We start from the raw sequence: 26187 nt of genomic DNA, 5'->3' as shown, positions 1-26187 counted from the left end.
TGAAGGGGTTAACTTTATTTGAGAGGGAGGGGCTGTGTGTGTCCCTAGGGGCGTGATTCTAACTGTGATTGGCTGGGGCTTCAGCTGTATGCAGAGTGATCAACGGATCTACATAGTAGATCCAGATGATCAGCTCTCATACAGCGAGGAGAATGACAGGCAGCTTGTTTACACAAGCTGCCTGACTTTCTCCCTCTCCCCCGCCGATCGCAGAGTGGCCGGCGGACATCGGGTCCGCCGGTCACACGCGCGGGGGGGTCCGTGACCACTCGGGAGCGGGAGCGCGCCTCCGGGGGCGCGCGCTCGCTCCCTAGACCCTCACAAGCTAGTGACGTAGACCTACGTCACTTTGCCTGTGAGGGGCTGACCGCCGACGTAGATAGTCGGCAAGTGGTTAATGCGGCGAAGGCCTGCATAGGCGCATGCTGGAAGTCCACCGCTCCGCCGTCCACGCGGCTCTGGCTGTCTAGAATCAAGCAGATTAACGACTTTGAGGACCTGGTACTGACCTCGCAGGGCAGGAGGGAACTCTATACGGCTACGTGGGGCTGCTGGAATGAGTTTGTCCTGTCGGACGACGGCAGGGCGCTGCAGGGGGCCGATTGCTGACCCACCCGATCTATGTGGCCGACACCTCGCACGGGATCCATCGGACCTCTTTCCCTCTCTATTTCTGCCTGCTCTCCCCCCCCCCCCCTCTTTCCCCTTTCTGCTCTGTGGTAGGCGCCCGGCCGGCTTTGCCTGCTGACTCCTACTGTCTTCCCCGACCCTTGCCCTGCCCTTCCTAGTCCCCCTTTCCTGGATACTCCTTTCCTCACCTCTTGGCCCCTTTGTCCTCCCCTTATGTGATCCATGTCTTTTCCCAATGTGTTGTAAGCCCCCTCTTTTTTGGGTTTCTTAGTGAGAATAGTATATTTTCAGTTATCTCCTTGTTTACATTACTCATTATCTAGCATTGCTTTGCTGTGAGATGTTCCATACTGAGTGTGGATCTACTGTAGTCTTCAAACGCTTCTGAGGATCGTACTGTTTTTTAATGTCCTTTAATGACGAAAGTAGATCTGATGTTTAATGTTTTTACTGTCTGGCATTGTTATATTGCTGCACTGTAATCATCTTTCTCGCTAGCCTACTGTATTTTGGTTCTGTACGCTTCAACACGGCTATGTTTGAACGTATGTATATTACTTGTACTCTTTCTTACCTTTAATAAAAACTAATTTGAAAAATGAATGTAGGGGTATCCTTCCCAGTTGTGTATGAATTTGTTTTTTAACTCTCTTCCTCATATGGTAGATTGTCTATTCAAATGCATATATTATATTTTGTGAAGGTCCTTTATCCAAATATCTTTGTTTCAGGTAAACCTGCTACATCAGGATCTGCAGTTTCAGAAAAAGTGAGGACTCGCCTTGAGGCACTTGATGATCTGGAGGAAGTGAGTACCACATTGCTGTATACTAGTGAACAAAAAAACAGGTTTAGGACCCATTTACGCCTATGTGTTGGTGATGGATGTTGTAACGCATTACGACACACTATTGCACTATTCTATACACCTCACAAAGCAGTAGACCCAAAAGAAAATTGAGTAGTGTGATGATCATAGTATGATGATTTTCCAAATCGCTGTTTTCCAAAACAATGCGGAGATTTGACGCCATGTATGTATAAAATAAGGATTATGCGCAAATGCAGTGTGTAAACAGGCCCTCCATTAATGTTAAAGTCCTCCTTTTTCTCACACGTTTGGTAAAGGTAACTGTTCTCTCCATAAACACAATTTTGGGCTGGTTTATAAAATCCTAAGAACTGTCGTAAGAAATTGTTTGGGAGGTTTAGAGGGGTGTTTGTAAGATAATAAGAATAGCATGCCTATTTCACTCTACCAAGAGCGCTTGCACCATAAATATTAGTGAAAATAACAGGGTATATTGGTCTAAATGAAACCTTACACACAAATATACAGTTAACCACTTAAGCCCCGGAGGATTTTCCTGCTCAAAGACCAGACTCCTTTTTTTCAACTTGGCACTGCGTGATTTTAACTGACAATTGCGCGGTCATGCAATGCTCTACCTAAACTAAATTTACGTCCTTTTTTTCCCACAAACAGAGCTTTCTTTTGTTGGTATTTGATCACCTCTGCGCTTTTTATTTTTTGCGATATTAATAAAAAATTTTGAGAAAAAATTACATTTTAAACATTGTCTTTTAAAAAATATCCAATATACTCAATTTATGTCATATATTTTGGCCAAAATGTGTTTAGCTACATGACAAAAAAAATCTCAATGAGCGCATTTTTATTGGTTTGCGCAAAAGTTACAGCGTCTACAAACTATCGTGTAAATACTGGAATTTACGCAGCTTTAATTTCTGACTGCCTATCTCATTTCATGAAGTGCTAAAATGGCAGGGCAGTACAAACCCCCCCCCCCCCCCAAATTACCACTTTTTCGAAAGTAAACATCCTAAGGAATGTCCTGAGAGGCATGTTGAGCTCATTGAATATTTAATTTTTTTGTCACAGGTGTTTGAAAAATGACTAAAAAAAAAAAAAATTTTTTTTTACACAAAGTTGACATTGAAAAGATATATTGCTCACACATGCCATGGGTATATGTGAAAAGACACCCCAAAATACATTCTGCTGCTTCTCCTGAGTACAGGGATACCACATATGTGAGACTTTATGGGAGCCTAGCTGTTTACTGGACCCCGAAAACCAATCCCCACCATCAGCATTTCAAAGGGCGTACATTTTTCATTGCATTTTCTCACTACCTAGAACGGTTTAGGAGGCCCTGAAATGTCAAGATACCACAACCCCCCCTAAATGACCCCAATTTGTTAAAGTAAACACCCTAAGCTATTTGTTGAGAGGCATTGTGAGTCCATGGAATATTTTATATTTTGCCACAAATTTGGGTAAAATTACAATTTTTTTCTTTTTTAACACAAAGTTGTCACTAAAAGATACATTTCTCACTCATGACATGGGTATATGTGGAATGACACCCCAAAAAACATTCTGCCGCTTCTCCTGAGTATGGGGATACCCCATGTGTGAGACTTTTTGGGAGCCTAGCTGTGTACGGGACCCCGAAAATCAATCACCATCTTCAGGTTTTCTAATGGCGTAAATTTTTGATTTTACTCCTCACTACCCATCACAGTTTTGGAGGCCTTGAAATTTGAAGAAAGCACAAAACCCCCCCAAACGACCTCATTTTGTAAAGTAGACACCCCAAGCTATTTGCTGAGAGGCATGGTGAGTCCATGGAATATTTTATATTTTGCCACAAGTTTCGGGAAAATTACATTTTATTATTTTATTTTATTTTTTTTAACACAAAGTTGTCACTAAAAGATAAATTGCTCACACATGCCATGGGTATATGTGGAATGACACCCCGAAATACATTCTGCTGCTTCCCCCTGAGTACAGGGATACCACATGTGAGACTTTTTGGGAGCCTAGCTGTGTACAGGACCCCGAAAACCAATCAACACTCTCAGGTTTTCTAATGGCGTAAATTGTGTATTTCACCTCTGCACTACCTGTCACAGTTTCGGAGGCCCTAAAATTCCAAGATAGCACAAAACCCCCCAAATGACCCCATTTTGGAAAGTAGACACCTCAAGCTATTTGCTGAGAGGCATCGTGAGTCCATGGAATATTTAATATTTTGCCACAAGTTCCGGGATATATATATATTTTTGTATTTAATCTTTTTTTATTTTATCATTGCTGGAAATTACCAACACTGTATTACAAATGGCCAACAAAGAAAAAAAAACACATTCCAGCAACACAGAAACAGTTACCAACACCTTCGTATTTATCTTCAACAGTAGATTAAAACAAGCTATACCATACCTGCAATAAACCCCCCTCCCCCCTACCTGTGAAAAAAAAAGGGGGGTGAACCCCATCCTGCCTCAAAAGTCCCACTTCGAGGTCACCATGGAGAGGACTGGTCTCCCAGCCATGCACTCTACTAACCATTAAGTAATAAGGCTCCTTCCTCAGATGTCATAAACCCATCCCAACCTCCCCATAATAAAGTACATTTCTCATGCTTATGTTTAGATGCCCATACTAACTCCTCCATCTTCCTGATTGCTTCTACTTTGCTCACCCAACTCGAAACCGTAGGAGGGGACTTCTGCTTCCATTTTAAGGGTATGCAGGCCCTAGCTGCACTGAGGAGATGGCCAATAATGCCTTTCTGAAACACCTGATACAGGAAGGTCCGACATATTTAATAAGAAGAGGGCTGGGTCATTTGGGATCATATGTTCAGTACGTTTCTGAGTAATCCTATGGACTTCCGACCAGTAATGTGTTAATCGGGGACAAGCCCAAAAGATATGGACCATAGTTCCCTCTGCACCGTTGCAACGCCAACAACACTCTGAAACTTCCGGGTAGTATTTGTGCAGTTTGGCTGGTGTATAGTACCATCTTGACAAAATCTTATAGCTTGGTTCCTGCAATTTAGTACACCTGGAAGACTTAAGAAGCATCTTCTTAATTTGGGCTGGCGAGAATGTTCTACTCATGTCGATCTCCCACTTACGGACCCAAGGTAAAACCGGTTGAATCTGAGGAATAACAAGTAGGCCATACATATAAGATAAAGTGCCCTTCTTCTGGCCTTGTCTAGTGCAGTAATCCTCAAAATCCGTAAGTGGTCGGATATAAGTACTTGGTAGCAAGAGCGAACTTAAAAAATAACGCAGTTGTAAAGCCTGCCATAATGCTAGAGCATAGGGACCCTGTGCCTCTGTCAGCTCTGATAACGCAGGCCATCGATCCTCTATCAGAAAATGTGTTCCCTGGAAAATACCAGTTCTACGCAAATTCAAAAAGTGACTAGATGTTAGTCCTGGCTCAAATTTAGGGTTACCTAAGATTGGGTAGAGTGGAGAATCCTTTGAGAATAGCCTCTGTTTTAGTCGAATTACCTCACACGATCTCAGTGTCGCGACTATCAGAGGATGTGCCTTTAACGCCGAAGGGCATTCCCTACACATCCTGGGGGCCCTACTCAAAGCCACAAGGGTCTGTGCTTGTTCTATCTGGACTGATAATTTGGTATTGAAATGGCAGCCCCAGTCTACCACTCTACCTAGATGGATGGCTTGATAGTACTTCCTAATATCTGGTAGAGTGATCCCTCCCATTCTCTTCGGCAGGCTCAACCAATTTTTTGATATCCGTGGTTTCCCATGTGGCCAGATAAACTTTAAAAATAGGGTATTTACCTGGTTAAAAAAACTTCAATGGAATCTGGAACGGTAGAGTTTGAAATAAATAAAAGAACTTTGGAAGAATTCACATTTTGAGTAGGTTACACCTGTCCGCGTCAGGGCCATAAGTGGAGGAAAGTTTAAAGTAAACAGTTGACTCAGTTTAGGTGGTATATTAGTTCCTAGATAATGTATTGCTTGCTCCGGCCATTTAAATTGAATATTCTTTTGAATCGACTGTCTCATAGATAAAGTTAAATGCACTCCCATCACCACTGACTTGGCAAAATTAATTTTAAACTTCGAGAATTTCCCATATGTGTCAAATTCCTGCAACAAGCTTGGTAATGATATCATTGGGTTGGCTAACGAAAACAGCAGATCTTCTGCATATGCCGAGATTTTGTGTTGCACCCCGCCAACCGGAATACCCCAAATATCCGAATGTCTACGTATTGTACACAGAAAAGGTTCTAAAGCCAACGCAAATAAAAGGGGGGACAAAGGACAACCCTGGCGTGTCCCATTACTAATAAGCAAAGGATCGGAAAGGAAACTGTTCACCTTAACCTGTGCAGATGGCATAGAGTAGGTTGCCGAAATCCAATTACACATGTTGTCTCCCAAGCCCACATGCTTCAGTACTGCAGCAATAAAGTTCCAGTTAACACGATCAAACGCCTTCTCGGCATCCGTACTTAAAAAAATTCCCGGCTTACAGCCTTTAAAAGCAACATGAATTAGATTGAGCACCTTGATTGTATTGTCCCTAGCCTCTCTATTAGGTATAAACCCGACTTGGTCTAAATGTATCAGCGGCTGTACGTATTGGGACAATCGTGCTGCCAATAGCTTTGTAAACATTTTTAAATCAAAATTTAAAAGGGAAGTCGGTCTATAACTACTGCAATCTGCTGGATCCTCATCCTCCTTATGGATTAAAGTGATATGTGCTTTCAAAGTCTCTTTAAGAAAGACCGGTCCTTCTCTAGCAGTATTAAAGTGCTTTTCTAAGTATGGGCCTAATTCTGAAAAAAAAGAAGTGTAATAAAACTGAGTGAGCCCATCCGGCCCATTGCCTGGTTTCATCGATTTAGTAATCTGAAAAATTTTGGATTGTGTTATGGGTGCCTTAAGTTTTTTCACCACCTCTAAGGATAGCTGTGGCATCCCTGAGTTCGAAATATATTCCCTCATCTGGACCAAGTCCGGGGGAGAAACTGGGAGATTGTATAGATCATTAAAGAACTCTCGAAAAACCTGCGTCATCTGAGTAGGCATCACTAATTTCTTACCCTGCTTATTCTTAACCTGCGTGATATATGATGAAGTCCTGAGATCACGTACTGCATTTGCTAATGCCTTCCCTCCCGCATTTATCTCCCACCTCATATCCTATTTTCCTTCCTCTTTGAATAGCCTTTTTTGCTCTATCATGGAGTATATCCGTAATCTGCCGACGGGTAGTAACCAGCTCCTGCATATTATTTGGTGTTTGAGCATGTTTGACACGCTTCCACCTTTTGTAACCGTGCCAACAGCGACTGGAGAGTGCTCTCTCTCTCCCGTTTAATACGTGCCCCATGTTTGATCAATATGCCACGTATAACGGGTTTGTGGGCTTCCCATAGTAGACCAGTATTACAATCGTCCGTATCATTAATTCTGAAATACTCCCTAAGGGCCTCTGTTACTTCTGCTAACACCCCAGGACTCTGTAATATACTTTCATTCAGTTTCCACACCTTTGAGGAGTTTGATGACATCCTCCCCAGGGAGTAGTTAATCACTGGGGCGTGGTCTGACCAAGTGATATTGCCTATTGAAGAGCCAATCACTGAGTGGAGTTGTGCATGTGGAATCAAGAAATAATCCAGTCTAGAATAGACCTGGTGTGGTGGTGAGAAAAAAAAGTAAAATCCCGTTCCGAAGGATGAAAGAGCCGCCACACATCTATTAGTTGCGCTCGCTTAAGGGCGCGTGACACTTCCTTATGTACCCTAGGAGCCATCGTGGATGATCCCGAAGAGACATCCATCGAGGGGACCAACGAGATGTTTAAGTCTCCACCCACTATCAATTGTCCCTCAACAAAATCTGCCAATTTATCCAATGTTTGAGATAGATACAAATCTTGCTGATAGTTTGGTGCATATAGGGACACCACTGTAACCCGAGCTTCCCCTACCCCAGGCCTTTTACAAAGACAAAACGACCTCTAGGGTCCACGATAGAGTCTCGATACGTCCAGAGTAACCTGTCTGTAATAAGAATAGGTGCTCCTCTAGACTTAGATTCCTCATTAGTAGAGTGGTACACATAGGGAAAGTGTCTGGACTGTAAAATTGGGAATTTATTAGTTCTAAAATGAGTCTCTTGGATCAAAGCTATATCCACTTTCATGCGTCTCAAGTCCTCCCATAGCATACGTCTTTTCTCTGGTTGGTTAAGTCCCTTAGTATTCAGTGATAGCACCCTAATCTCCTCCATGGTAGGCACCAAAGTGGGGGAAAAAAAACAAACTCCCCAAAATTAACACTAATCCCCCCTACAGTGTCAGCACTAATGTGCACTGTGCGCTGCGACCAAACGTCCCCAACCCCTCTGCGTACTGTCCTATGTGGGGGTATGGAAAGAAAATGGCCGTCAGAGGCGGCTCCCCCCTCCCATCCCTCTCCAGCATTAATATATAATCCCCTATACAAATTATTTCTTCCCCCATCCATTTTCCCCCCTTCCCATTTGCCTATACTGAGCATAATAGGACAGTACTACAGGGATAGGGGGTGTAATTTCCCAAATATTCCCCCCTCCTTCCTGATGTTCAAAAATAAATAAGAAAAGGAAAACTATTCAAACAATCCTCCCCCCCCCTTGCCACACTCGTCCCCACAAGCAATCACCCCCTAATACGAGTGCAAATAGACGAACATGGGCATATATATATATATATATATATATATATATATATATTTCTCTGTCACTCATTGACAGACGTAGTCCTCGTTGATTCAACACACTCGGGTTATGCTGCCCTCTACAGGAGTAGGACTAGACAGGAAAGAAAACGTTCTGGCGACACCCTAGGGGCAGTCCCAGAGGGTATATCCTCTCACTTCCTGCTCTAGCAAATCAGTTTTTTTCTGTCTAGTTAGGAGTAAGGACCTAGATACCTTGCTGGGATCTTCGGTCCTGGCAGGATTTTTTTCTTAGAAAAGATTTTTTAGACAGCTTTTTTTCTCCAGTGTTCCTGTGAGATCTTCAAGCAAGAAAGCTGAACTGGGCGACGGGCTGGATGTTGAGATCCAGTGGTCACCCCAGTTCAGCCTACGAGCGCGTGCAGGCCATAGCTCCGCGCTGGGTCGGCCGCGACATAGTCCCACTGGACGGGGACTGACCCTGCGAGTTAAACGTCTCGCCGAAACGCCTAAGACCATGAGTCACGGCGTCCGTACTGGTCGACAGCCCTCCCACCTCTGGGGAGAGGGGTACTGTCAGGAGTTGGCGCCCGCCTGGTTCCGGTATGGTGAGTAGTATGTTCCCCCTTTCCCCCTGACGGATCTTGTGGTGAACGCGGGCCCCTCGCTGTAATGGTAAGGATGGGTCTTCCCTCTATCCTATAACATGTCACAGATCCCCCTGTTTGAGTGTGATTTTTGTGAACAAAAAGCCAGGAGGCTTGGTTTGGGAGCTGACAATCTAATTGCAAAGATGTTAAAATGATGAAGTCAGTGGCAGTACTAGAACTTTACTGTGATAGTATAAAGTATCCTACCTGTCAGAAGCCACAGGGCGATGTCTAGATATGTATACTGCATTCCAGATAATTCCTCCAGCTAAGCAGATGCCTCCCGACGGCCACGGACCGCATACGGCCCGCCAGGGTCCGGTACCGCCGACCACGCTGACCACCATGAGGGTGAAGGGTTGTGAGGCCGAGATCCTTCTGCAGACATGCCGCTATTCTGTGCAGGCCACCGCTATTGTCTGGTAGTTCGCACGAGGCCGCCATTTTGGCGTAGCCTCGTGTCTCCAGCATGGGGGCGGCCATGTTTGAGGTGACTCAAACACCTCGTGGAGCTAGGGGAGGCGCCGGAAGGCGTGCAGAGGGGTGGAGCCGCCTCCTTTCTTCCCGGGAAGCCAGCCAAAAGACTTCCTGTCTGTTCTAGACAATGCTGAAACTCTGAGCAGTAAGTGGTGAGCTTTGGGGTCTCTCTCTCTCTCTCTCGCTCTATAGGGGTCCCTAAGCAGGCAACACTGAGGGGCTTTGTGGCGCTGGGGGTCTGAAAAAAAAAAAAAAAAAAGTTTTATTTTTTTTTTGGGCAAATTGATTTTTCCGGGCAGTATCTGGAATTATCATGGACCCTGCCACACAGGTACCCCCACCGGTTTCCCTCGGGGGGGCCGCGGGACCCGCCAGTGCACAGAGTATGGATGCATTCACAGCAGTTTTGAAGTCTTTGGTGGCTCGGGTTGAGCCGGCCTGTCAGGAACGGGGGTCAAGAAAGCGACCCCCGCCTACCCCTATATCGTCTGAGATTTCAGATTCAGATGCTGAGATGGTTATTGCAGCTGCAGGCCCCTCTGCAGGGGCTGTTATCTCAGGTAAGGTTCCCTCAGACAGTGAGGAGAACGTTCATGCTTCCGCCATAAATCAGGAAGAAGCATTGGTGGACGCACTAGTTGTGATGTTCGGGAAACCTTAAGACTTGAGGTTTTTCCGGCAGAGGCAAATAAAAAGGAATTTCCCTTTGGTACTAGCAGACCCACCAGGACGGTGAAGGTTTTTTCTTTACCCAAGTGTTTGGGTAAAAAGATTAAAGAGGTATGGGATCATTCTAAGCGTACCTTTACTAGTTCCAAGAGCATTACTAGACGCTATCCGTTTGAGGAATCCCTCATTAAGAAATGGACGGTATCACCAGTGGTGGATCCACCTATTTCCAGACTGAATAAAGCTACGGTTTTTTTCGGTGGAGGACGCTTCGTCCTTTAAGAATTCGGTGGATCGGAAGGTAGAAGCGGAGTCCCGCACTATCTTTCTCTGATAGGATCAGCCTTTAGACCAATTATTGTCATTTGATCTAGTTCTCAGACATTTACGGAATGGGCGAGATTGGTGCGCCAGGACCTGAAGGGGAAAGGTATCCCCCAGGCAACATCTGTTTAGATGGAACAGATTATATAAGGACTACAGGTTGTCTGTGACGCAGCCTTGGATGCTACCCCCCTATTAGGGCATGCATCTATGTCAGCGGTAATCCTCAGACGTGTGCTGTGGTTAAAATGCTGGGTCAGCGTAAGTACTACAGGGAGCGGTAGTTACCGTTCCCTGAACAGATCATTTTCTTTACCTTTTCCAAAGATTAGCATCAGTTCCCCACAAGAATCGGATCCGGTTGAACGGACAGACCAAGGAGCCTCTAGCCGGTTGACTTCGGTCTCTAATGTTTAACCGGGAGAAATCACCACTCGTGATAGGAATCAGGTGTCTAAAGAATGTGTGGGAACAGAGAACGATCAGACTTTGTCGAATTGCCAGGGCCACATAGCTCTAGGGCAGCCTGGTTCGGATCAGTCAGGCAATATCAGGGTGATGACGTAAGTCATTCACCGAGGATTTCACCATCTGTTCCTTCTTCACAGCATCCCGAAGGCGCGGAGATTGGTAACGCGCGCCCACGATGCTCCAGTGGACGCAGCAGACGCGCTGAACGGCCTGTAAGGCAGTGTCAGCTATTAAAGGGATTCCCTCATCTCAGATTGCTGCTGAGATTTCTCCGCAGGATGGAGATGGAGGGAACTCCAGTTGTCCTGGAAATTCTAGGCTAGCCTCGTCAAGCCGGTCCGGCCGACTTGGACATACTAGTCGCGAACGTTCCTTGGGAACTTCTTCTCAGGGAGTGTCTGCGGTCTCAAGGACCGATCTTCCATTGTGCTTTACAATCGCTGGGTTTAATGGCCTGGCCATTGAGACCCAGGTACTGAAGGACAGAGGGTTGTCAGCTTCAGTTATTCCTACGCTAATTAAAGCAGGGAAAGCGACTTCCAGCAAGGTCTATTATCGCACATGGAAGACGTATATCGCGTGGTGCGAATCTTTAGAAATTCCTCCACGTACCTATTCGGTGACCCGCATATTGGCCTTTCTGCGAAAGGGGGTTGAGCAGAAACTAGCCTTGAGCACCATCAAGGGTCAGGTTTCAGCATTAGCAATCTTCTTTCAGAAGCCTTTGGCTATTAAGTCCTTGGTGCGGAATTTCATCCAGGGAGTGCGGCACCTGGCTCCACCAGTCCGCGCGCCCTTATCGCCCTGGGATTTTAATTTGGTTGTCGGTTCTGAAGAAACCTCCTTTTGAAAGCATCAGGGAGATTCCCTTGTTTACTTTATTCCAGAAGGTGGCCTTCTTAGTGGCTATCACTTCTGCACGCAGGGTGTCAGAACTGGCTGCATTGTCATGCCAGTCCCCATACTTAGTGATTCATAGGGATAAGGTAGTTCTTCATCCTAAGCCATCCTTTCTTCCAAAGGTGGTTTCAGACTTTCATCTGAATGAAGATATTGTACTACCTTCCTTATGTCCTCAGCCCAATCATCATCAGGAACATGCGTTGCATTCCTTGGATGTGGTTCGGGCAATCGGTATACCTGAAGGCTACGGAATCATTCCGTAAGACGGATTCACTTTTTGTGATCACGGATGGACCCAGAAAGGGGTTGCCTGCATCTGCCGCGACTATCTCCAAATGGATTAGACAGACGGTGGCACAGGCTTATTCTAGTAAGGGTCGGAATCCTCCGTTCCCTGTTAGGGCGCACTTCACTCGAGCGCTCAGTACTCCTGGGCCTTCCGCCATCAGGCATCAGTGGTCCAGGTATGTAAGGCGGCCACCTGGTCGTCGGTACATACCTTTACAAAATTTTATAAGATTTAGGTGATGGCATCGGTGGATGCCTCATTTGGCCGCAAGGTTTGCAGGCCGCAATTTGAGGAGACCGGTGGTCTACCTCGAGGGTTGTTTTCTGTTGAATCTCATCTTTAATTGATGAGCATTGGAAACTTCTAGTTGGCACCGGTTGGGCCTTCTAGATGGATTTGTTTTCCATTTTCCCACCCCTCATTTGTGGTACTGCTTTGGGACGTCCCAAGTGTGTTGAATCAACGAGGACTACGTCTGTCAATGAGCGACAGAGAAAAATGGATTTTTGTAAAATCTTACCGTAAAATCCTTTTCTCTTAAGCTCATTGACAGACGTAGTACCCGCCCCTCTGTTTTTGAGTTGGGTTGGGTTAAATTCTCTAAACACTGCTTTGTGACATAACTGATTTGCTAGAGCAGGAAGTGAGAGGATATACCCTCTGGGACTGCCCCTAGGGTGTGCCCAGAACGTTTTTTTTTTCCTGTCTAGTCCTACTCCTGTAGAGGGCAGCATAACCCGAGTGTGTTGAATCAACGAGGACTATGTCTGTCAATGAGCTTAAGAGAAAAGGATTTTACGGTAAGATTTTACAAAAATCCATTATATATATATATATATATATATATATATATATATATATATATATATATATATATATATATATATATATATATATATATATCCGTCCCACCGGCAAAGTTCACATCTAGTGCTATTTATACCGTAAATGAAATCATACTTTATACTATAATTGACAGTGCAAACATTCGCTACCATTATACATTAAACATCATTACTCCCTGTATACCCCCTATATGTTAAGTGAAGGCAGGAGGGAAAATCTACATCTCCCCCTATCCTCACTAACACAGGGATCTTATGGCACCTGTAACATAATGTCGCCTGCCCCAATTCAACACAAAGATTTCTGCGATTAAGACTTTAATCCTCCCCTGTTGCCCCTATGTGACTCTATGCGTTCCCCCATTGATATTTACTTACATAATGCGGGCCCTTCATTTCATTACATTCCTTTCAATCCTATTAATACCTATTATATCCCTATATCCTTTATCATTTATACCTGCTTTAATTCTATATTCTATACTCCTATCCACATAAAGACCATATATAGGAACCATAGAGTCCATAAGAAGTCCATCCAAAGGTCATATGGGAAAAAAAAACAGCGACCGAGAAGGAAGGAAGGAAGAGAGAAGAAAAAAAAAAAAAAAGGAAAAGGGTCTCCTTTCTCATTCCCCTTCCTTCTCTTTCACTTTCCTTATTCCTTTTCTTTCCCCTTTATCAAAAAATCAGTTGACCATCTTACGAAGGTACTGGTGAGACAAAGGGAAGGAAGAACCACGTCAAAAAAAGAAAAGTATTTAACCCAGCAAAGTAAAACAAAAGCAAAAAGAACAAACCCACACCAACGATTCCGTTCATCTTCATCACCCTGTTTCGTTGCCATCTTCTTTGGGGTCCCTCCGGGCTTTACCTTTCTTTGTCATAACATTACCTCCTGAAAAGCGAGGGAGGAAAATTAACCAATCAGGCACCTCAAATGTAGGGGCTTCTAGAAAGGAAAAGACCGCCGGGAGGTCCTCTCGGGATCTCATGGTGCAGATTCGGCGTTCTCTCTGAAATGTTACCGAAAACGGGTATCCCCAGCGGTATGAGGCGTCCTGTGCTCGGGCTCTTTCCAGTAGTGGTTTGAGCATTCCTCTCCTCTGCAGTGTCGCCCACGATAAATCAGGGAGTTTCTTCAAAGTGGCTCCCTTTAAAGTTGATATCTCCTAATTCCCATGCTTTCCGAGCTATACTTTCTCTGTGCGGATAATGATGGATCCTACATATTACGTCTCGTGGTCTGTTAGGGTCAAGTGATCGTAGGCCTGACGCTCGATGAATTCGATCAATCCGCACTACTTCAGGGATATTAGTGCCTGCAATTTGGTAAAAAATAGCAGTCACGGTTGCTGTTAAATCCTCTTCTTCAATAGCTTCTGGCAGCCTGCGAAGCCGCAAGTTATTGCGCCTACTCCGATCCTCCATACTCTCTAGATGCAATTGTAGGTCTATAGATGAACTTGCCTGAGCTCTCTGGGCTGATTCTAATGCCTTCACTCGTACCTCCATAGTTGCAGTAGCGGTCTCCCCTGCTGACACTCTACTAGATATTGAGCGAACCTCTTTGGTGTGCTCCTGCAGTTCTTTTCAAAGGTTTTCTTCCATCTGCCCCATCATTGACTCTATATCCGCCCTAGTCGGGAGCGCCAGCAGTAGCGTTCAAATCTCCGGATCTGCTGATGAGAGAGTCTGTCTCTGGGAAGCGGATTTAGGGAGCATGCCGAATCCCTCTTGATCCCCTTCGGGCACTTCAGTATCTGTCACCACTAGCGCTCCCCCCGAGGTCAGCACGGATAAGTCAGGGGTGTTTGTCAAGGAGGTATCCAGAGGGGAGTGTATCTCCGCCGATGCCGCAGCCGAGGGCATAGACATCATAGGCAGTGAATTGGCTTGCTGGAAAAACCAACTGATCTCTTTTGCTGCTGCCACAGCTGCTACTGAGCGTGTAATCCTTGCGGTCCCTCTTCCTCTTTTCGGTTTTCCAGCTCTCATAATCCTCTCATAATCCACTCTGTCAGTGTCCAGGATTAAGGCACACTCGAGCCCCGGAGCTCTGTGTCTTAGTATCTCGGTATCGTAGTGTTGCTTGTGTCTCCACGCTATCCCGCTGTGCCGTTGTCTCCCTGGGCTGCTGGGTTTGGGCTGAGCTGCTGGGTAGGAGACAGATCGGAGCTCACCTGCAGAGCGTCCTCACTCAGCCATTACTCCACCCCCCCCCCCCGATATATTTTTTGTTTTTACACAAAGTTGTCAGTAAATGATATATTGCTCACACATGCCATTAGTATATGTGAAATGACCCCCCAAAATACATTCTGCTGCTTCTCCTGAGTACAGGGATACCCCATGTGTGAGACTTTTTTGCAGTCTAGCCGAGTACAGGACCCTGAAATCCAATCCCCACTTTCAGGCTTTCCAAGGGCGTAAATTGTTGATTTCACTCCTGACTACCTATCACAGTTTCGGAGGCCATGAAATGCCAAGACAGCACAAACCCCCGCCCCCCCCCCCCCCAAATGACCCATTTTCGGAAAGTAGACACCCTAAGCTATTTGCAGAGAGGCATGTTGAGTGTTTTGCAGATCTCACTTTTTGTCTCACAGTTTTGGAAATTGAAAAAAGAGAAAAAGAATGCATTTTCCTGTTTTTTCTTCATTTTCCAAAAAAAATGAGAGCTGCAAAATACTCACCATGCCTCTCAACAAATAGATTGGAGTGTCTACTTTGCAAAATGGGGTCATTTGGGGGGGTTTTGTACCATCTTGGCATTTCATGGCCTTCAAGATGTGATAGGTAGTAAGAAGTGAGATCAACAATTTACGCCCTTAGAAAGCCAGTAGGTGCGGATTGGTTTTCGGGGTCCTGTACATGGCTAGACTGCCAAAAAAAAATGATTTTGGGGTGTCATTACACATATACCCCATGGCATGTGTGAGCAATTTATCATTTACTGACAACTTTGTGTAAAAAAATAATAATTTTCCCGGAACTTTTGGCAAAATATAAACTATTCCATGGACTCATCATGCCTCTCAGCTAATAGCTTGGAGTGTCTACTGTGCAAAATGGGGTAATTTGGGTGGGGGGGGGGGGGGGGGGTTTGTGCTATCTTGAAATGTCAGAGCCTCTGAAACTGTGACAGGTCGTGCAGAGGTAAAATAAGCAGTTTACGCCATTAGAGAACCTGAAGATGGGGTTTGGTTTTCGGGGTCCCATACACAGCTAGGCTCCTAAAAAGTCTCACACATGTGGTATTCCTGTACTCAGGAGAAGCAGCAGAATGTATTTTGGGGTGTCATTTCACATATACCCCATGGCATGTGTGAGCAATATATCATTTAGTGACAACTTTGTGTAAAAAGAAATAATAATTTTCCCGAAACTTGTGGCTAAATATAAAATATTCCATGGACTCATCATGCCTCTCAGCAAATAGCTTAGAGTGGCTACTTTGCAAAATGGGGTAATTTGGGGGGGTTTTTGTGCTGTCTTGAAATTTCAGGGCCTCTGAAACTGTGACAGGTAGTGCAGAGGTAAAATAAGCAATTTACGCCATCAGAAAACTTGAAGATGGGGATTGGTTTTCGGGGGCCCGTACACAGCTAGGCTCCCAAAAAGTCTCACACATGTGGTATCCCTGTACTCAGGAGAAGCAGCAGAATGTATTTTGGGGTGTCATTTCACATAAACCTATGGCATGCGTGAGCAATATATCATTTAGTGCTGGTTCACACTTGTGCGATGCAGGAAGGCTGCGAATTCACACTGCCATATGCGATACGCAGGGGGTGTCAATTAAATGTTAACGACACCCCCAGTTTGATCGCATATCGCAGTGCGATCTGACAGTTCGCACAGGATCGGATCGCACAAGTGTGAACCACTGTGCGATCCGATCCTGATGCGGCTGAAAAAAAGGGTCCTGTGCGTCTTTGGTGCTGATACAGTGCAAATTCAGCCATACAAAGTGTATGGCTGAATTCGCATCCGCACATGATATCGCATGTAATGAAGGAGCAGTGCGCTCCGAATTACATGCGATCTCGCAAGACGCACAAATGTGAACCGGCACTTAGTGACAACTTTCTGTAAAAAACAAAACAAAAAAAAAACTAATTCTCACCTTCCCGAAACTTACGGTAAAATATAAAATACTCCATGGACTCCATATGCCTCTCAGCAAATAGCTTTGGGTGTCTACTTTTCCGACGAGAGAGGGGAATGTCTGGTGACGTAGACCTACGTCGCCAGACGATAATGAGTAGCAGTAGCAGCACAGTGACCAGTGGTAAAGCGGTTAAAGGTAATTTTATAAAACACATTTTTTAATTGCATTTTCCTTTTTTTATTTTTAATTTCTAACAATTTTTATTTTATTTTAAGGTAATTTTGTTCATAATATATACAATTTTTATACAATTTTTGAATAGAGGCATTAGCTGGACATTGGGTTTACTATGTATTACACGCCTAACCGATTATACCATTGGTGTTATGATATCCACTTGTTTCTCTCCAATTGTAAATAATGTGGGGTGGACATGAAGGCAGGGTGAAGGGGTATAAGAGCGCACAGCGTGATTTCCAATCTCTGAAGATGTCTACTTGATGATGAAACGCGTAAGTTTGGAACTCTGATCCCCAGTATACATGCGGGAAACCGCACAGGGGTGAACAGTGGCCTTCAATACATCGTATTTTGTGCCTGTTATCCAGTATGTTTAGCCACTGATTGGGCAATAAATTGCTAAACGTTATTTCACTATCCGGAGTCAGCTTTCCGTTGTTATCCCTGTGTGACCAATATGTTTTGGAGTACCAGCCAAAGAGACAGGAGGATCAGTTTGGAAGTACCTCTCCCTAGTCAAGGTTCACGCCTATATTGATCTTATTGCTATATAGCAAGTGAGATCAACTACATCTGGTGAGTTGGCAATCTGTATACTTCTCTGGCCTCATGGGTTGCTACATGAGCTGCTATATAACACCTACTGGGAAGAAATTTGGCAGATGGTTTAACTATTTCCTCCTTTCCTGAAAGTCACGGATCATCTGTATCCTTTCTATGGATCATTTGGACTGTCACTAGTGCACTGTTTTATGTCGATTGGGATATAGCTATGCATGAGCAATATTTTCTTTGCCTCCTTTAGGAATTGTATTTTTTGAATAGATATTTGCTGTATATTTGTGTGTAAGGTTTAATTTAGTCCAATATACACTGTTATTTTCACTAATAATTATGGTGCAAGCGCTGTTGATAGCGTGAAATAGGCATGCTATTCTTATTATCATTTTAGTTTTTGTCTACAGCGGCTGCCCCTTAACACATATAACTATTTTAATAAATTATTTACACAAATTTCACATTGATAACCTTTTTTGGCGCGGGTGGTTTATTTTCAATAGTTTTCTTTAATGTTAAAGTTTAATCTATTTATATTTTTTATTACTTTATCTCTCCTTTCCTTTTCACCATGCTAATGACATTAAATAATATTAATAATAATAATAAAAAAAAAAAACGGTTTTCATTACATGCCTTACTTTAGACTTGATAATGTCATCCCTGGGTCTCTTTGCTTTTCTATGCAATGCATACAAATCATGCCTGATGGGGGGGGGGGGCTTTCCGGGCACTACATATAACCTTCTGAAAACCTCACAGCACCCTGCCTCAGTACTCTTTTCGAGACTCTAAAGGCTTGTACACACTTGACGAAAATCGGACTAAATATCTTCAGATTTTTTCTGTCTTGCTCAGCGTTCATTACCGTTTTTAGTTGACGGTGCATAAAGTTCATGTAATTTCTCGTCCGATTTTTCTTTTTTTTTTATGTTGACGTTTGTTCATAGAGTGTAATGTAAGTACGTATATGTGTGATCTCCGAGGCCACGCCTTTGAGTTCCATCTTGTGGATGTGACATTGCTTTTGTTTTTTCTTCTTTTGTTCTACATCTTTGCAGTGTGTGTGTGTGTGTGTGTGTGTGTGTGTGTGTATATGTATATATGTAATAATAATATTTTGCTATACACACACAAAGACAGTGGATATCTAAAGTCTACACAACACTGTAGGTTTCTGTATGCTGACATATCAACATTGGTGTATAGATTTTACATATCCCCTGTACGCTGAATGTGTGGATAGAGAGAGAATTGGTGCTCAGTTCATAGTGCAAGGATTATAGATATGAATTATCCATTTCTGTGGGTTTTTTTTTTTTATGATAAACATTCGGGTTGTCGGCAACTTCCAGATCATGCGCGGTCTTTCGTAGCCGATTTTTCACGGACGTTTAATGTGTACTGCATACACATTAAGCGAAAATTAGTCGTGCTGAGGACGGACAATGAAAATTTTGGTGTTTGTCCCTCCGTTTTTTTTTTTTTCTGTTGAAAATGTCGGGAAACCGCACAGGGGAACCGCACAGGGGTTATCAGTGGCCTTCAATACATCGTATTTTGTGCCTGTTATCCAGTATGTTTAGCCACTGATTGGGCAATAAATTGCTAAACGTTATTTCACTATCCGGAGTCAGCTTTCCGTTGTTATCCCTGTGTGACCAATATGATTTGGAGTACCAGCCAAAGAGACAGGACTTCAGGTACTTCACTACTGTACTTAATACCGAAAGGCGGTATCTGTACTTTCCTGGAGTAGAATTTTTTTCTCCTACTTCCACTTTTACTTCACTACATTTTTGCAATGATTTCAATACTTCTACTCCGATATTTTTTTTTTGTGCTGCTTAGTTACTCGTTACAATTATAAAAATTACCACTGCCAGAACAGTAGATGGCAGGTTTCATGAAGCTCAAAACGTGTATTATCAGCGCATACGAAAATAAATGCTACTGTATGTATAAATGCTGCGTTTGAAATGATAAAAAACAATATGATGTTCAAACTTTTGACTTCTTTCTTTAATAACTACATAACACAGTACTTGTACTTTTACTTTCAGTACTTGAGTAGCAATTTTCTTTTCCAAAACTACTGGTACTTTTACCTTCAGTACTTGAGTAGCAAAATTAAAAAAAAAACTACTTGCAATACTTAAGTACAAAAAATGTTGAATACTTTAGTACTTCTACTCAAGTCACTTTTTGATCGAGCACTTCCACTTCTACTCAAGTCACTTTTTGATCGAGCACTTGTACTTTTACTCAAGTATGGGTTTCGAGTACTTTATACATCTCTGAAACAGAGCATCAGAGATGGTTGAACTAGATCTGCCCGGGAAGCTGGTCTGCAGGGTGGCATAGGAACAAACCAAGTCAGCAGCAGCCAGGCAACATGGACACCAATTCAGAAGCAAAGGCCAGGGTCTATAACAAACCGGTAGCAGAGGTTTTAAGACAGCATGCAAAAAAGGTAGTCTGGAGATGAGCCAAGGTCGACAACAGCAGATGAGGATGCAGCCTGCAGAACGGGGTGGCAGGAGCTGGTCTTACTCTGCAACTCTTCTCTGTTGTTTGATGCTTTAAATAAGGCTCTTGCCATCAAAGCTTGTGGCTAGTAGTGTATTTCCAATAATGCCAATGCTGATTACTACACAAGAAGCGGGCCATGAACTGTATGCACATGTGCAGATCTCCAGGCATATTTGCGCACTGGACTTTCCCGACATCTTTGCTCATATCACCTCTGAGCGGAGAGCTAGCGGCCTTATCCTGTATTGTGTTGTTCCTAGCGCTGCACAAGGACAAGTTCCTCGCTAAGGTGATCTCTTCCTTCCACCTTAACCAAGACCTTCCAAGTTCTGCGCAGAAACTTCCCAGAGACATTTCTCTCCACAGCCTTGATATAGTATGCATGGTTAGGGTATATGTCTCAGCTACTGCCTTTTAGGCAATCTGATTCCCTATTTGAACGTCTCACTCCAATTGCTAGGTGGATTATACACGTTCTCATTCTCTCTGCCTGTTAAAGGAAAAATTAACCTTTGGGAACATGTTTCTCCCACTTTAGGGTGGAACATGTAATATGTTCCTGCTAGTGTAGCCCTCCCCCCGATCTTCTCCCTGCTGTCAGGTTTGAAAAGAGCGTGGCACTTTGGAGTTCTGCCCACATGGCTGCACCATTCCTTCACAGCGATCTGTGAATTAATAGACTACAGGTACCAACATCCATTGCGACTGACTGCTTGTAGTCATCAATGAACTAAGAGGACTCTGGTGAGCATCTTAATAGTTCTATCTATCTATCTTTATTTTTTTTACCACTTCTGGCCAGGAAGGATTTGCCCCCTTTATGACCAGGCCATTTTTTGCAATTTGGCACTTTGTGACCTTAACTGACAATTGCGCAGTCATGCAATGCTGTACCCAAACTAAATTTACCTGCTTTTTTCCCCACAAAATAGAGCTTTCTTTTGGTGGTATTTGATCACCTCTGCGCTTTTATATTCTTGGCAATATAAACAAAAAAATTGTGAAAAGTTTGAGAAAAAATTACATTTTCTACTTTGTCTTATAAAAAAAAATATCCAATAAACTAAACTACATTTTTGTTATACATTTAGGCCAAAATGTATTTAGCTACGTCTTTAATAAAAAAAAAATCTCAATAAGCGTATTTTTATTGGTTTGTGCAAAGGTTATAGCATCTACAAAACTACGTTGTATATACTGGAGTTTACGCAGCTTTTCTTTTTTTGCTGCCAATCTCATTTTTTGAAGTGCTAAAATGGCAGGGCAGTACAACCCCCCCCGCCCCAAAAAATTACCCCTTTTTGAAAAGTAGACACCCCAAGGAATTTTCTGAGAGGCGTATTGAGCCCATTGAATATTTAATTTATTTGTCACAGGGGTTTGATGACAAAAAAATTAATACAATTTTACACAAAGTTGTCTTAGAAATGTATGTATTGCGCACAGATGCCATGGTATATGTGGAATTACACCCAAAAATACATTCTTCTGCTTCTCCGTGTGTGAGATTTTTTGGCAGTCTAGCTGCATGCAGGGCCCCCAAAACCAGTAACTGCCTTCAGGCTTTCTAAGGGCATAAATTGTTGATTTCACTCCTCACTACCTATCACAGTTTCGGAGGCCATGAAGTGCCAAGATAGCACAACCCCCCCCCCCCCCCCCAATGACCCCTTTTTGGAAAGTAGACACCCTAAGCTATTTGAGAGGCATTTTGAGTCTTTGCAGATCTTGCTTTTTGTCACAATTTTGAAAATTCCTTTTCTTCATTTTCAAAAACAAATGAGAGCTGCAAAATAATCACCATGCCTCTTAGGAAATACCTTGGGATGTTTACTTTCCCGAAAAGTAGTAATTTTTTTTTTTGGGGGGGGGTTTGTGCTATCTTGGCATTTCATGGCCTCCGAAACTGTGATTAGGTAGTGAGGAGTGGTATCAACAATTTACTCCCTTAGAAAGGCTGAAGGCAGTGATTGGTTTTCAGGGGTCCTTTACACAGCTAGACTGTCAAAAAGTCTCACACGTGTGGTATCCCCATACTCAGGAGAAGCAGAGAAATTTATTTTGGGGTGTCATTTCACATATAGCCATGGCATGTTTGAGCAATATATCATTTATTTGACCACTTTGTGTAAATAAAAAAATTGGCATTTTCCTGATACTTGTGTCAAATTATAAAATATTCCTTGGACTCAAAATGCCTCTCAGCAAATAGCTTATAGTGTCTACTTTCCAAAATGGGGTTATTTGGGTGGGGGGGGGGGGGGGTTGTGCTATCTTGACATTTCAGTGCCTCTGAAACTGTGGCAGGTAGTGAGGAAGTAAAGTAAACAATTTATGCACTTTAGAAAACCTGAAGTCGGTGTTTGGTTTCTGGGCTCCCAAAAAGTCTGACATTTAGTATCACTGTACACAGGAAAAGAAGCAGAATGCATTTTGGGGTGTCATTCCACATATACCCATGGCATGTGTGAGCAATATATCATTTAGTGACAAGTTTGTGTGTTTTAAAAAAAAAAAAAATAATAATAATTTCTCTATCGTTCATTGACGGACACAGTTCTCTCTGATTCATATCAGTAGGGTAATACTGCCCCCTACAGGAGTAGGACACTAGGCAGAAAAAAGTTCTGGCTATGCCTATGGGCAGTCCTGGAGGGTACACCCTCTCTCTTCCTGCATAGGATGCCAGTTTTTATCTGCCTAGTCAGGAGTAAGAACAGAGTTCCTTCGTGGGATCTTTGGTCCTGGCATAGAAGTTTATTTTTTTATATAGATTTTTTTTAGCTAGTAATTTTTTCTCCAGATCGTCGTTTTCCTGTGAGATCTTCTAGCAATTATGCCGGGCTGGGCGACTGACTGGACTCCCATATCCAGTGGTCACCCCAGTCTGGCCATCGAGCGTGCGCAGGCCTTAGCTACGCACTGGGCCGGCCGCGACATAGTCCCGCTGGACGGGTACTTTCCCTGCAAGTTAAACGTCTTGCCAGGACGCACATGACAGGGTCTAGGCTGATGTTGCAGCGTTCCTATTTGGAGGACTGCCCCCCTACTCCGGTGGCGTGGGGTCCTGTCATGAGATGGCGCCCACCTGTGTTCCCGGTATGGTGAGTAAACGTTCCACTCCCCCCTTCCCTGGCGGATTTTGGGGTGGACGCAGGCCCTCTCTCTCTCTCGGATTGTCGGACCCTCACTCCAGGGTTTCCTCTGTCCTGTTGTGACCCCCCTCCTCTCCACCACCCCCCCCCCCACGTGGGGGACTTTTTGGACCTACCTGAGGCGGGGGCCTAGTGTGCAGGCCGGGGGAGTGCGGCGCTGAAACGATTCGGCAGGGGGGGCTCTTGGTGGGGTTTTCTGCTGTGGATGGGTGTTTGGGGGGTCCCCCTGTGGGCCTCGATTACCGCAATTCCCATGCGGGGCCGCCATTTTGTTGTAGCCTCTGTCTGCTTCTATGGGAGTGGCCATCTTGGTACACCCGTTTTCGGCCATTTTGCGGTAGATTTTTTGCTGTGGAGGCCGGTGGGAGTGCCTGGAGGACAGTGTGTCATGAGGGTGGTCTCTCCCTCTCTGTGGGGGTCTGTTAGCGCGCTTGACCTCCGGGGGGGGGGGGTGCTGTAGCGCTGTGGGGCCGCTTTTAAAATTTTTTTTTTTTTAAAGTTGCTGGCGGGTTCCTTAGGTTCAATATGGACCCTGCAGGGCATTTGTTCCCACCTGACCCCCTCACGGAGGCCGCAGGGCCTTCCGGATTTCCACTGTCCGTCGATGCCTTTTCGTCAGTTCGGGAAGCATTTAAGCCCGGGTGGAGGTGGGGGGTGCGCTGAGAGGTTTCTCCACCTACCCCTGTCTCATCTGATGTTTCGGAGTCTGGCTCAGCCACCGCAGACGTGGGGCCTCCCTGCCGGTTCTGTTACCTCGCACCTTGTCTCCTCGGATGATGATATTTCTACCTCTCCTGCTGCGACAGGCGCTGGTGGATGCAATGGCTGTTTCTGTGTGTGACACACTGCAATTTGGGGGTCGCAGCGGCCATCTGGAGCTGCTCTTTTTGCTGGCTGCTCATGTAGGAGGAGACCGTCCTGAGACTTTCCCCTGGGATGTCTAAGCAGCCTTTAGACGTCCTTTTGGGGAGTCTCTGGTACAGAGGACTGTTCCGCTTTTGGTGGACGTACGGTCTCTAGCTGAATGGGACTACCATTGTTCCAGTAATCCCCGTCCTGTAAGGACTTGGGGGATAGGATGGTGCGGGCTGTGGCCTGCGATCTGTACTCCCTGGCGTAGTCTGCACTGGGAACAGTGTTTGTTTTTCCTTGCCACGCAGACTCTGCCTGATGGGCAGAGTTCCACTGCCGTGACTGGGTGTGGGGCATGTCCCTCATTGCCCTGGGGGAGCGGTTTGACCAGCTGGTGCAGGGGCTGCAATTTGTTTTCGATGCCACGCTGGTTGAGGCTCCCTTGTATGGGTCACCCTGTCGTTTTCGGCGGTGGTTATCCAAGGTCTACTTGACCGTAGTTGGTCTGTGGATCAAACTTCTATGACAGTCTTAATGGAGCTCCCTGTTCAGGGGGATCGCCTGTTTGGCGCTGCCCTGGATGACCTTATGTATGGGTCTCACGGGGGGAAGAGTTTTTTCTTCCACAGGTTAACAAGGGTAAAGGCCTTCGTCACAGTCGGAGTTCTTAAGAACCCTTTCGGCTCGCAAACAGTTTCTTCGTCCCTCGGGGGACGGTCGATGTGGCAAAGTCCTTCCAGACTTCCGCGTGTGGTTCCAAACGACCCTGGTCTGGAGAACATGATCGTTTTTTTTTTCCATACCTGCGGACTAGGCCTACTCGGCCTGAAGGTGCTTCCTCACCCATCTAGGTTCCTTGCCTGTCGAGGACCTGCGGCTGGCCAGGATCCCAGGCTGCTGGGTTCAGGTGGTCATGCGTCCTGTTGCAAGATAGACTTCTGATGCGTTCATTTCCGGTAAGATTTTTTTTCCCTTCCAATGTACGGCTGTCCCCGGATCACTTACTGGCGCTCTGTGGGGCAGTTCAGGCTTTGGTTCAACAAGCTGGACCAACTGGTCCTTTGATGGTATCGGTTCGCACGGCAGTGGCTTCCCTGCATCAGGGGGATTCCTGGCCTCTATAGACATCAAGCTGCCTACCATCCTGTTATGTTCGGGACACCTATGGGTTCTCTGTTTTTGCGGCAGCAGGGTGTATCGGTCCGGGGTTCCTGGCCAATCTGCTTCTCCATGTGGAGTCTACTACGTGCTGACAAACGGATTTGGAAGTCACCATGAGAACTCTGGAGGAGTTCATGTGGGTTCTGAGCCTTCAGAAGTCATCCATGGTCTCTTCCGTGAGACTGGACTATCTGGGCCTGACTTTGGACTCGTCCTCAGTCAGGGTGTTTTCTCCCTCTGGGGAAAAGACTCTTGGAACTTCAGACTGTGGTTCATGTCCTGCACATGGTCGTCCCTTCGGACCTGTATGCGAGTTCTGGGACTGATAGTGCCGTCTTTCGAGGTCCCTTTCGCTCAATCCCACTCGGGGATCCCCCAGAAGGCGATCCTTCTCGAACGGGACTAGAATCCAAACTCTCTGGACTTTCGGATCCAGCTGAGCTGGCTGACCAGGGAGTCTTGAGCTGGAATCCTCCCTCCCCTTTTTCCTGAACACTTATCACCGCGGATGCAAGCCTGTCTGGGTGGGAAGGAGTCCTCGGCAGGTTCTCTGCTTCAGGAGTGTGGTTCCTGGAGGATCCAGGTTACTGATCAATGTCCTGGGATGAGAGTGATCCGGCTTTGCCTGGATCACTGGATCAGGCACCTGCAGCTGCCCGGTGCACGTTCAGTCGACTATGCCACGACCATGGCTTAGGTCATACACCAAGGGGGCACCAAGGGTGTCCTTGCGGCCTTGGATGTGTCAATTGTTCGTTGGGCAGTGCGCC

The 26187-nt window shown here is 45.0% G+C and overlaps 1 protein-coding gene across 3 annotated transcripts in view; it reads left to right on the top strand.

Moving 5' to 3' along the window:
- VPS35L (VPS35 endosomal protein sorting factor like) overlaps window positions 1-26187 on the top strand; it is a 1473617-nt gene that overhangs the window by 192036 nt on the left and 1255394 nt on the right. For all 3 annotated transcript variants that reach the window (XM_082262328.1, XM_082262327.1, XM_082262326.1), the window contains exon 6: window positions 1362-1438. In XM_082262328.1, coding sequence (XP_082118454.1) covers window positions 1362-1438 — 77 coding nt within the window. The remainder of the gene's footprint in view (window positions 1-1361; window positions 1439-26187) is intronic.

The sequence above is a fragment of the Pelophylax lessonae genome, assembly GCF_965119305.1.
Source record: "Pelophylax lessonae genome assembly, chromosome: 6".
NCBI classification, from domain to species: domain Eukaryota; kingdom Metazoa; phylum Chordata; class Amphibia; order Anura; family Ranidae; genus Pelophylax; species Pelophylax lessonae.
The sequence above is the reverse complement of the archived record's forward strand: the minus strand, read 5'-3'. Positions and strand labels throughout refer to the sequence as shown.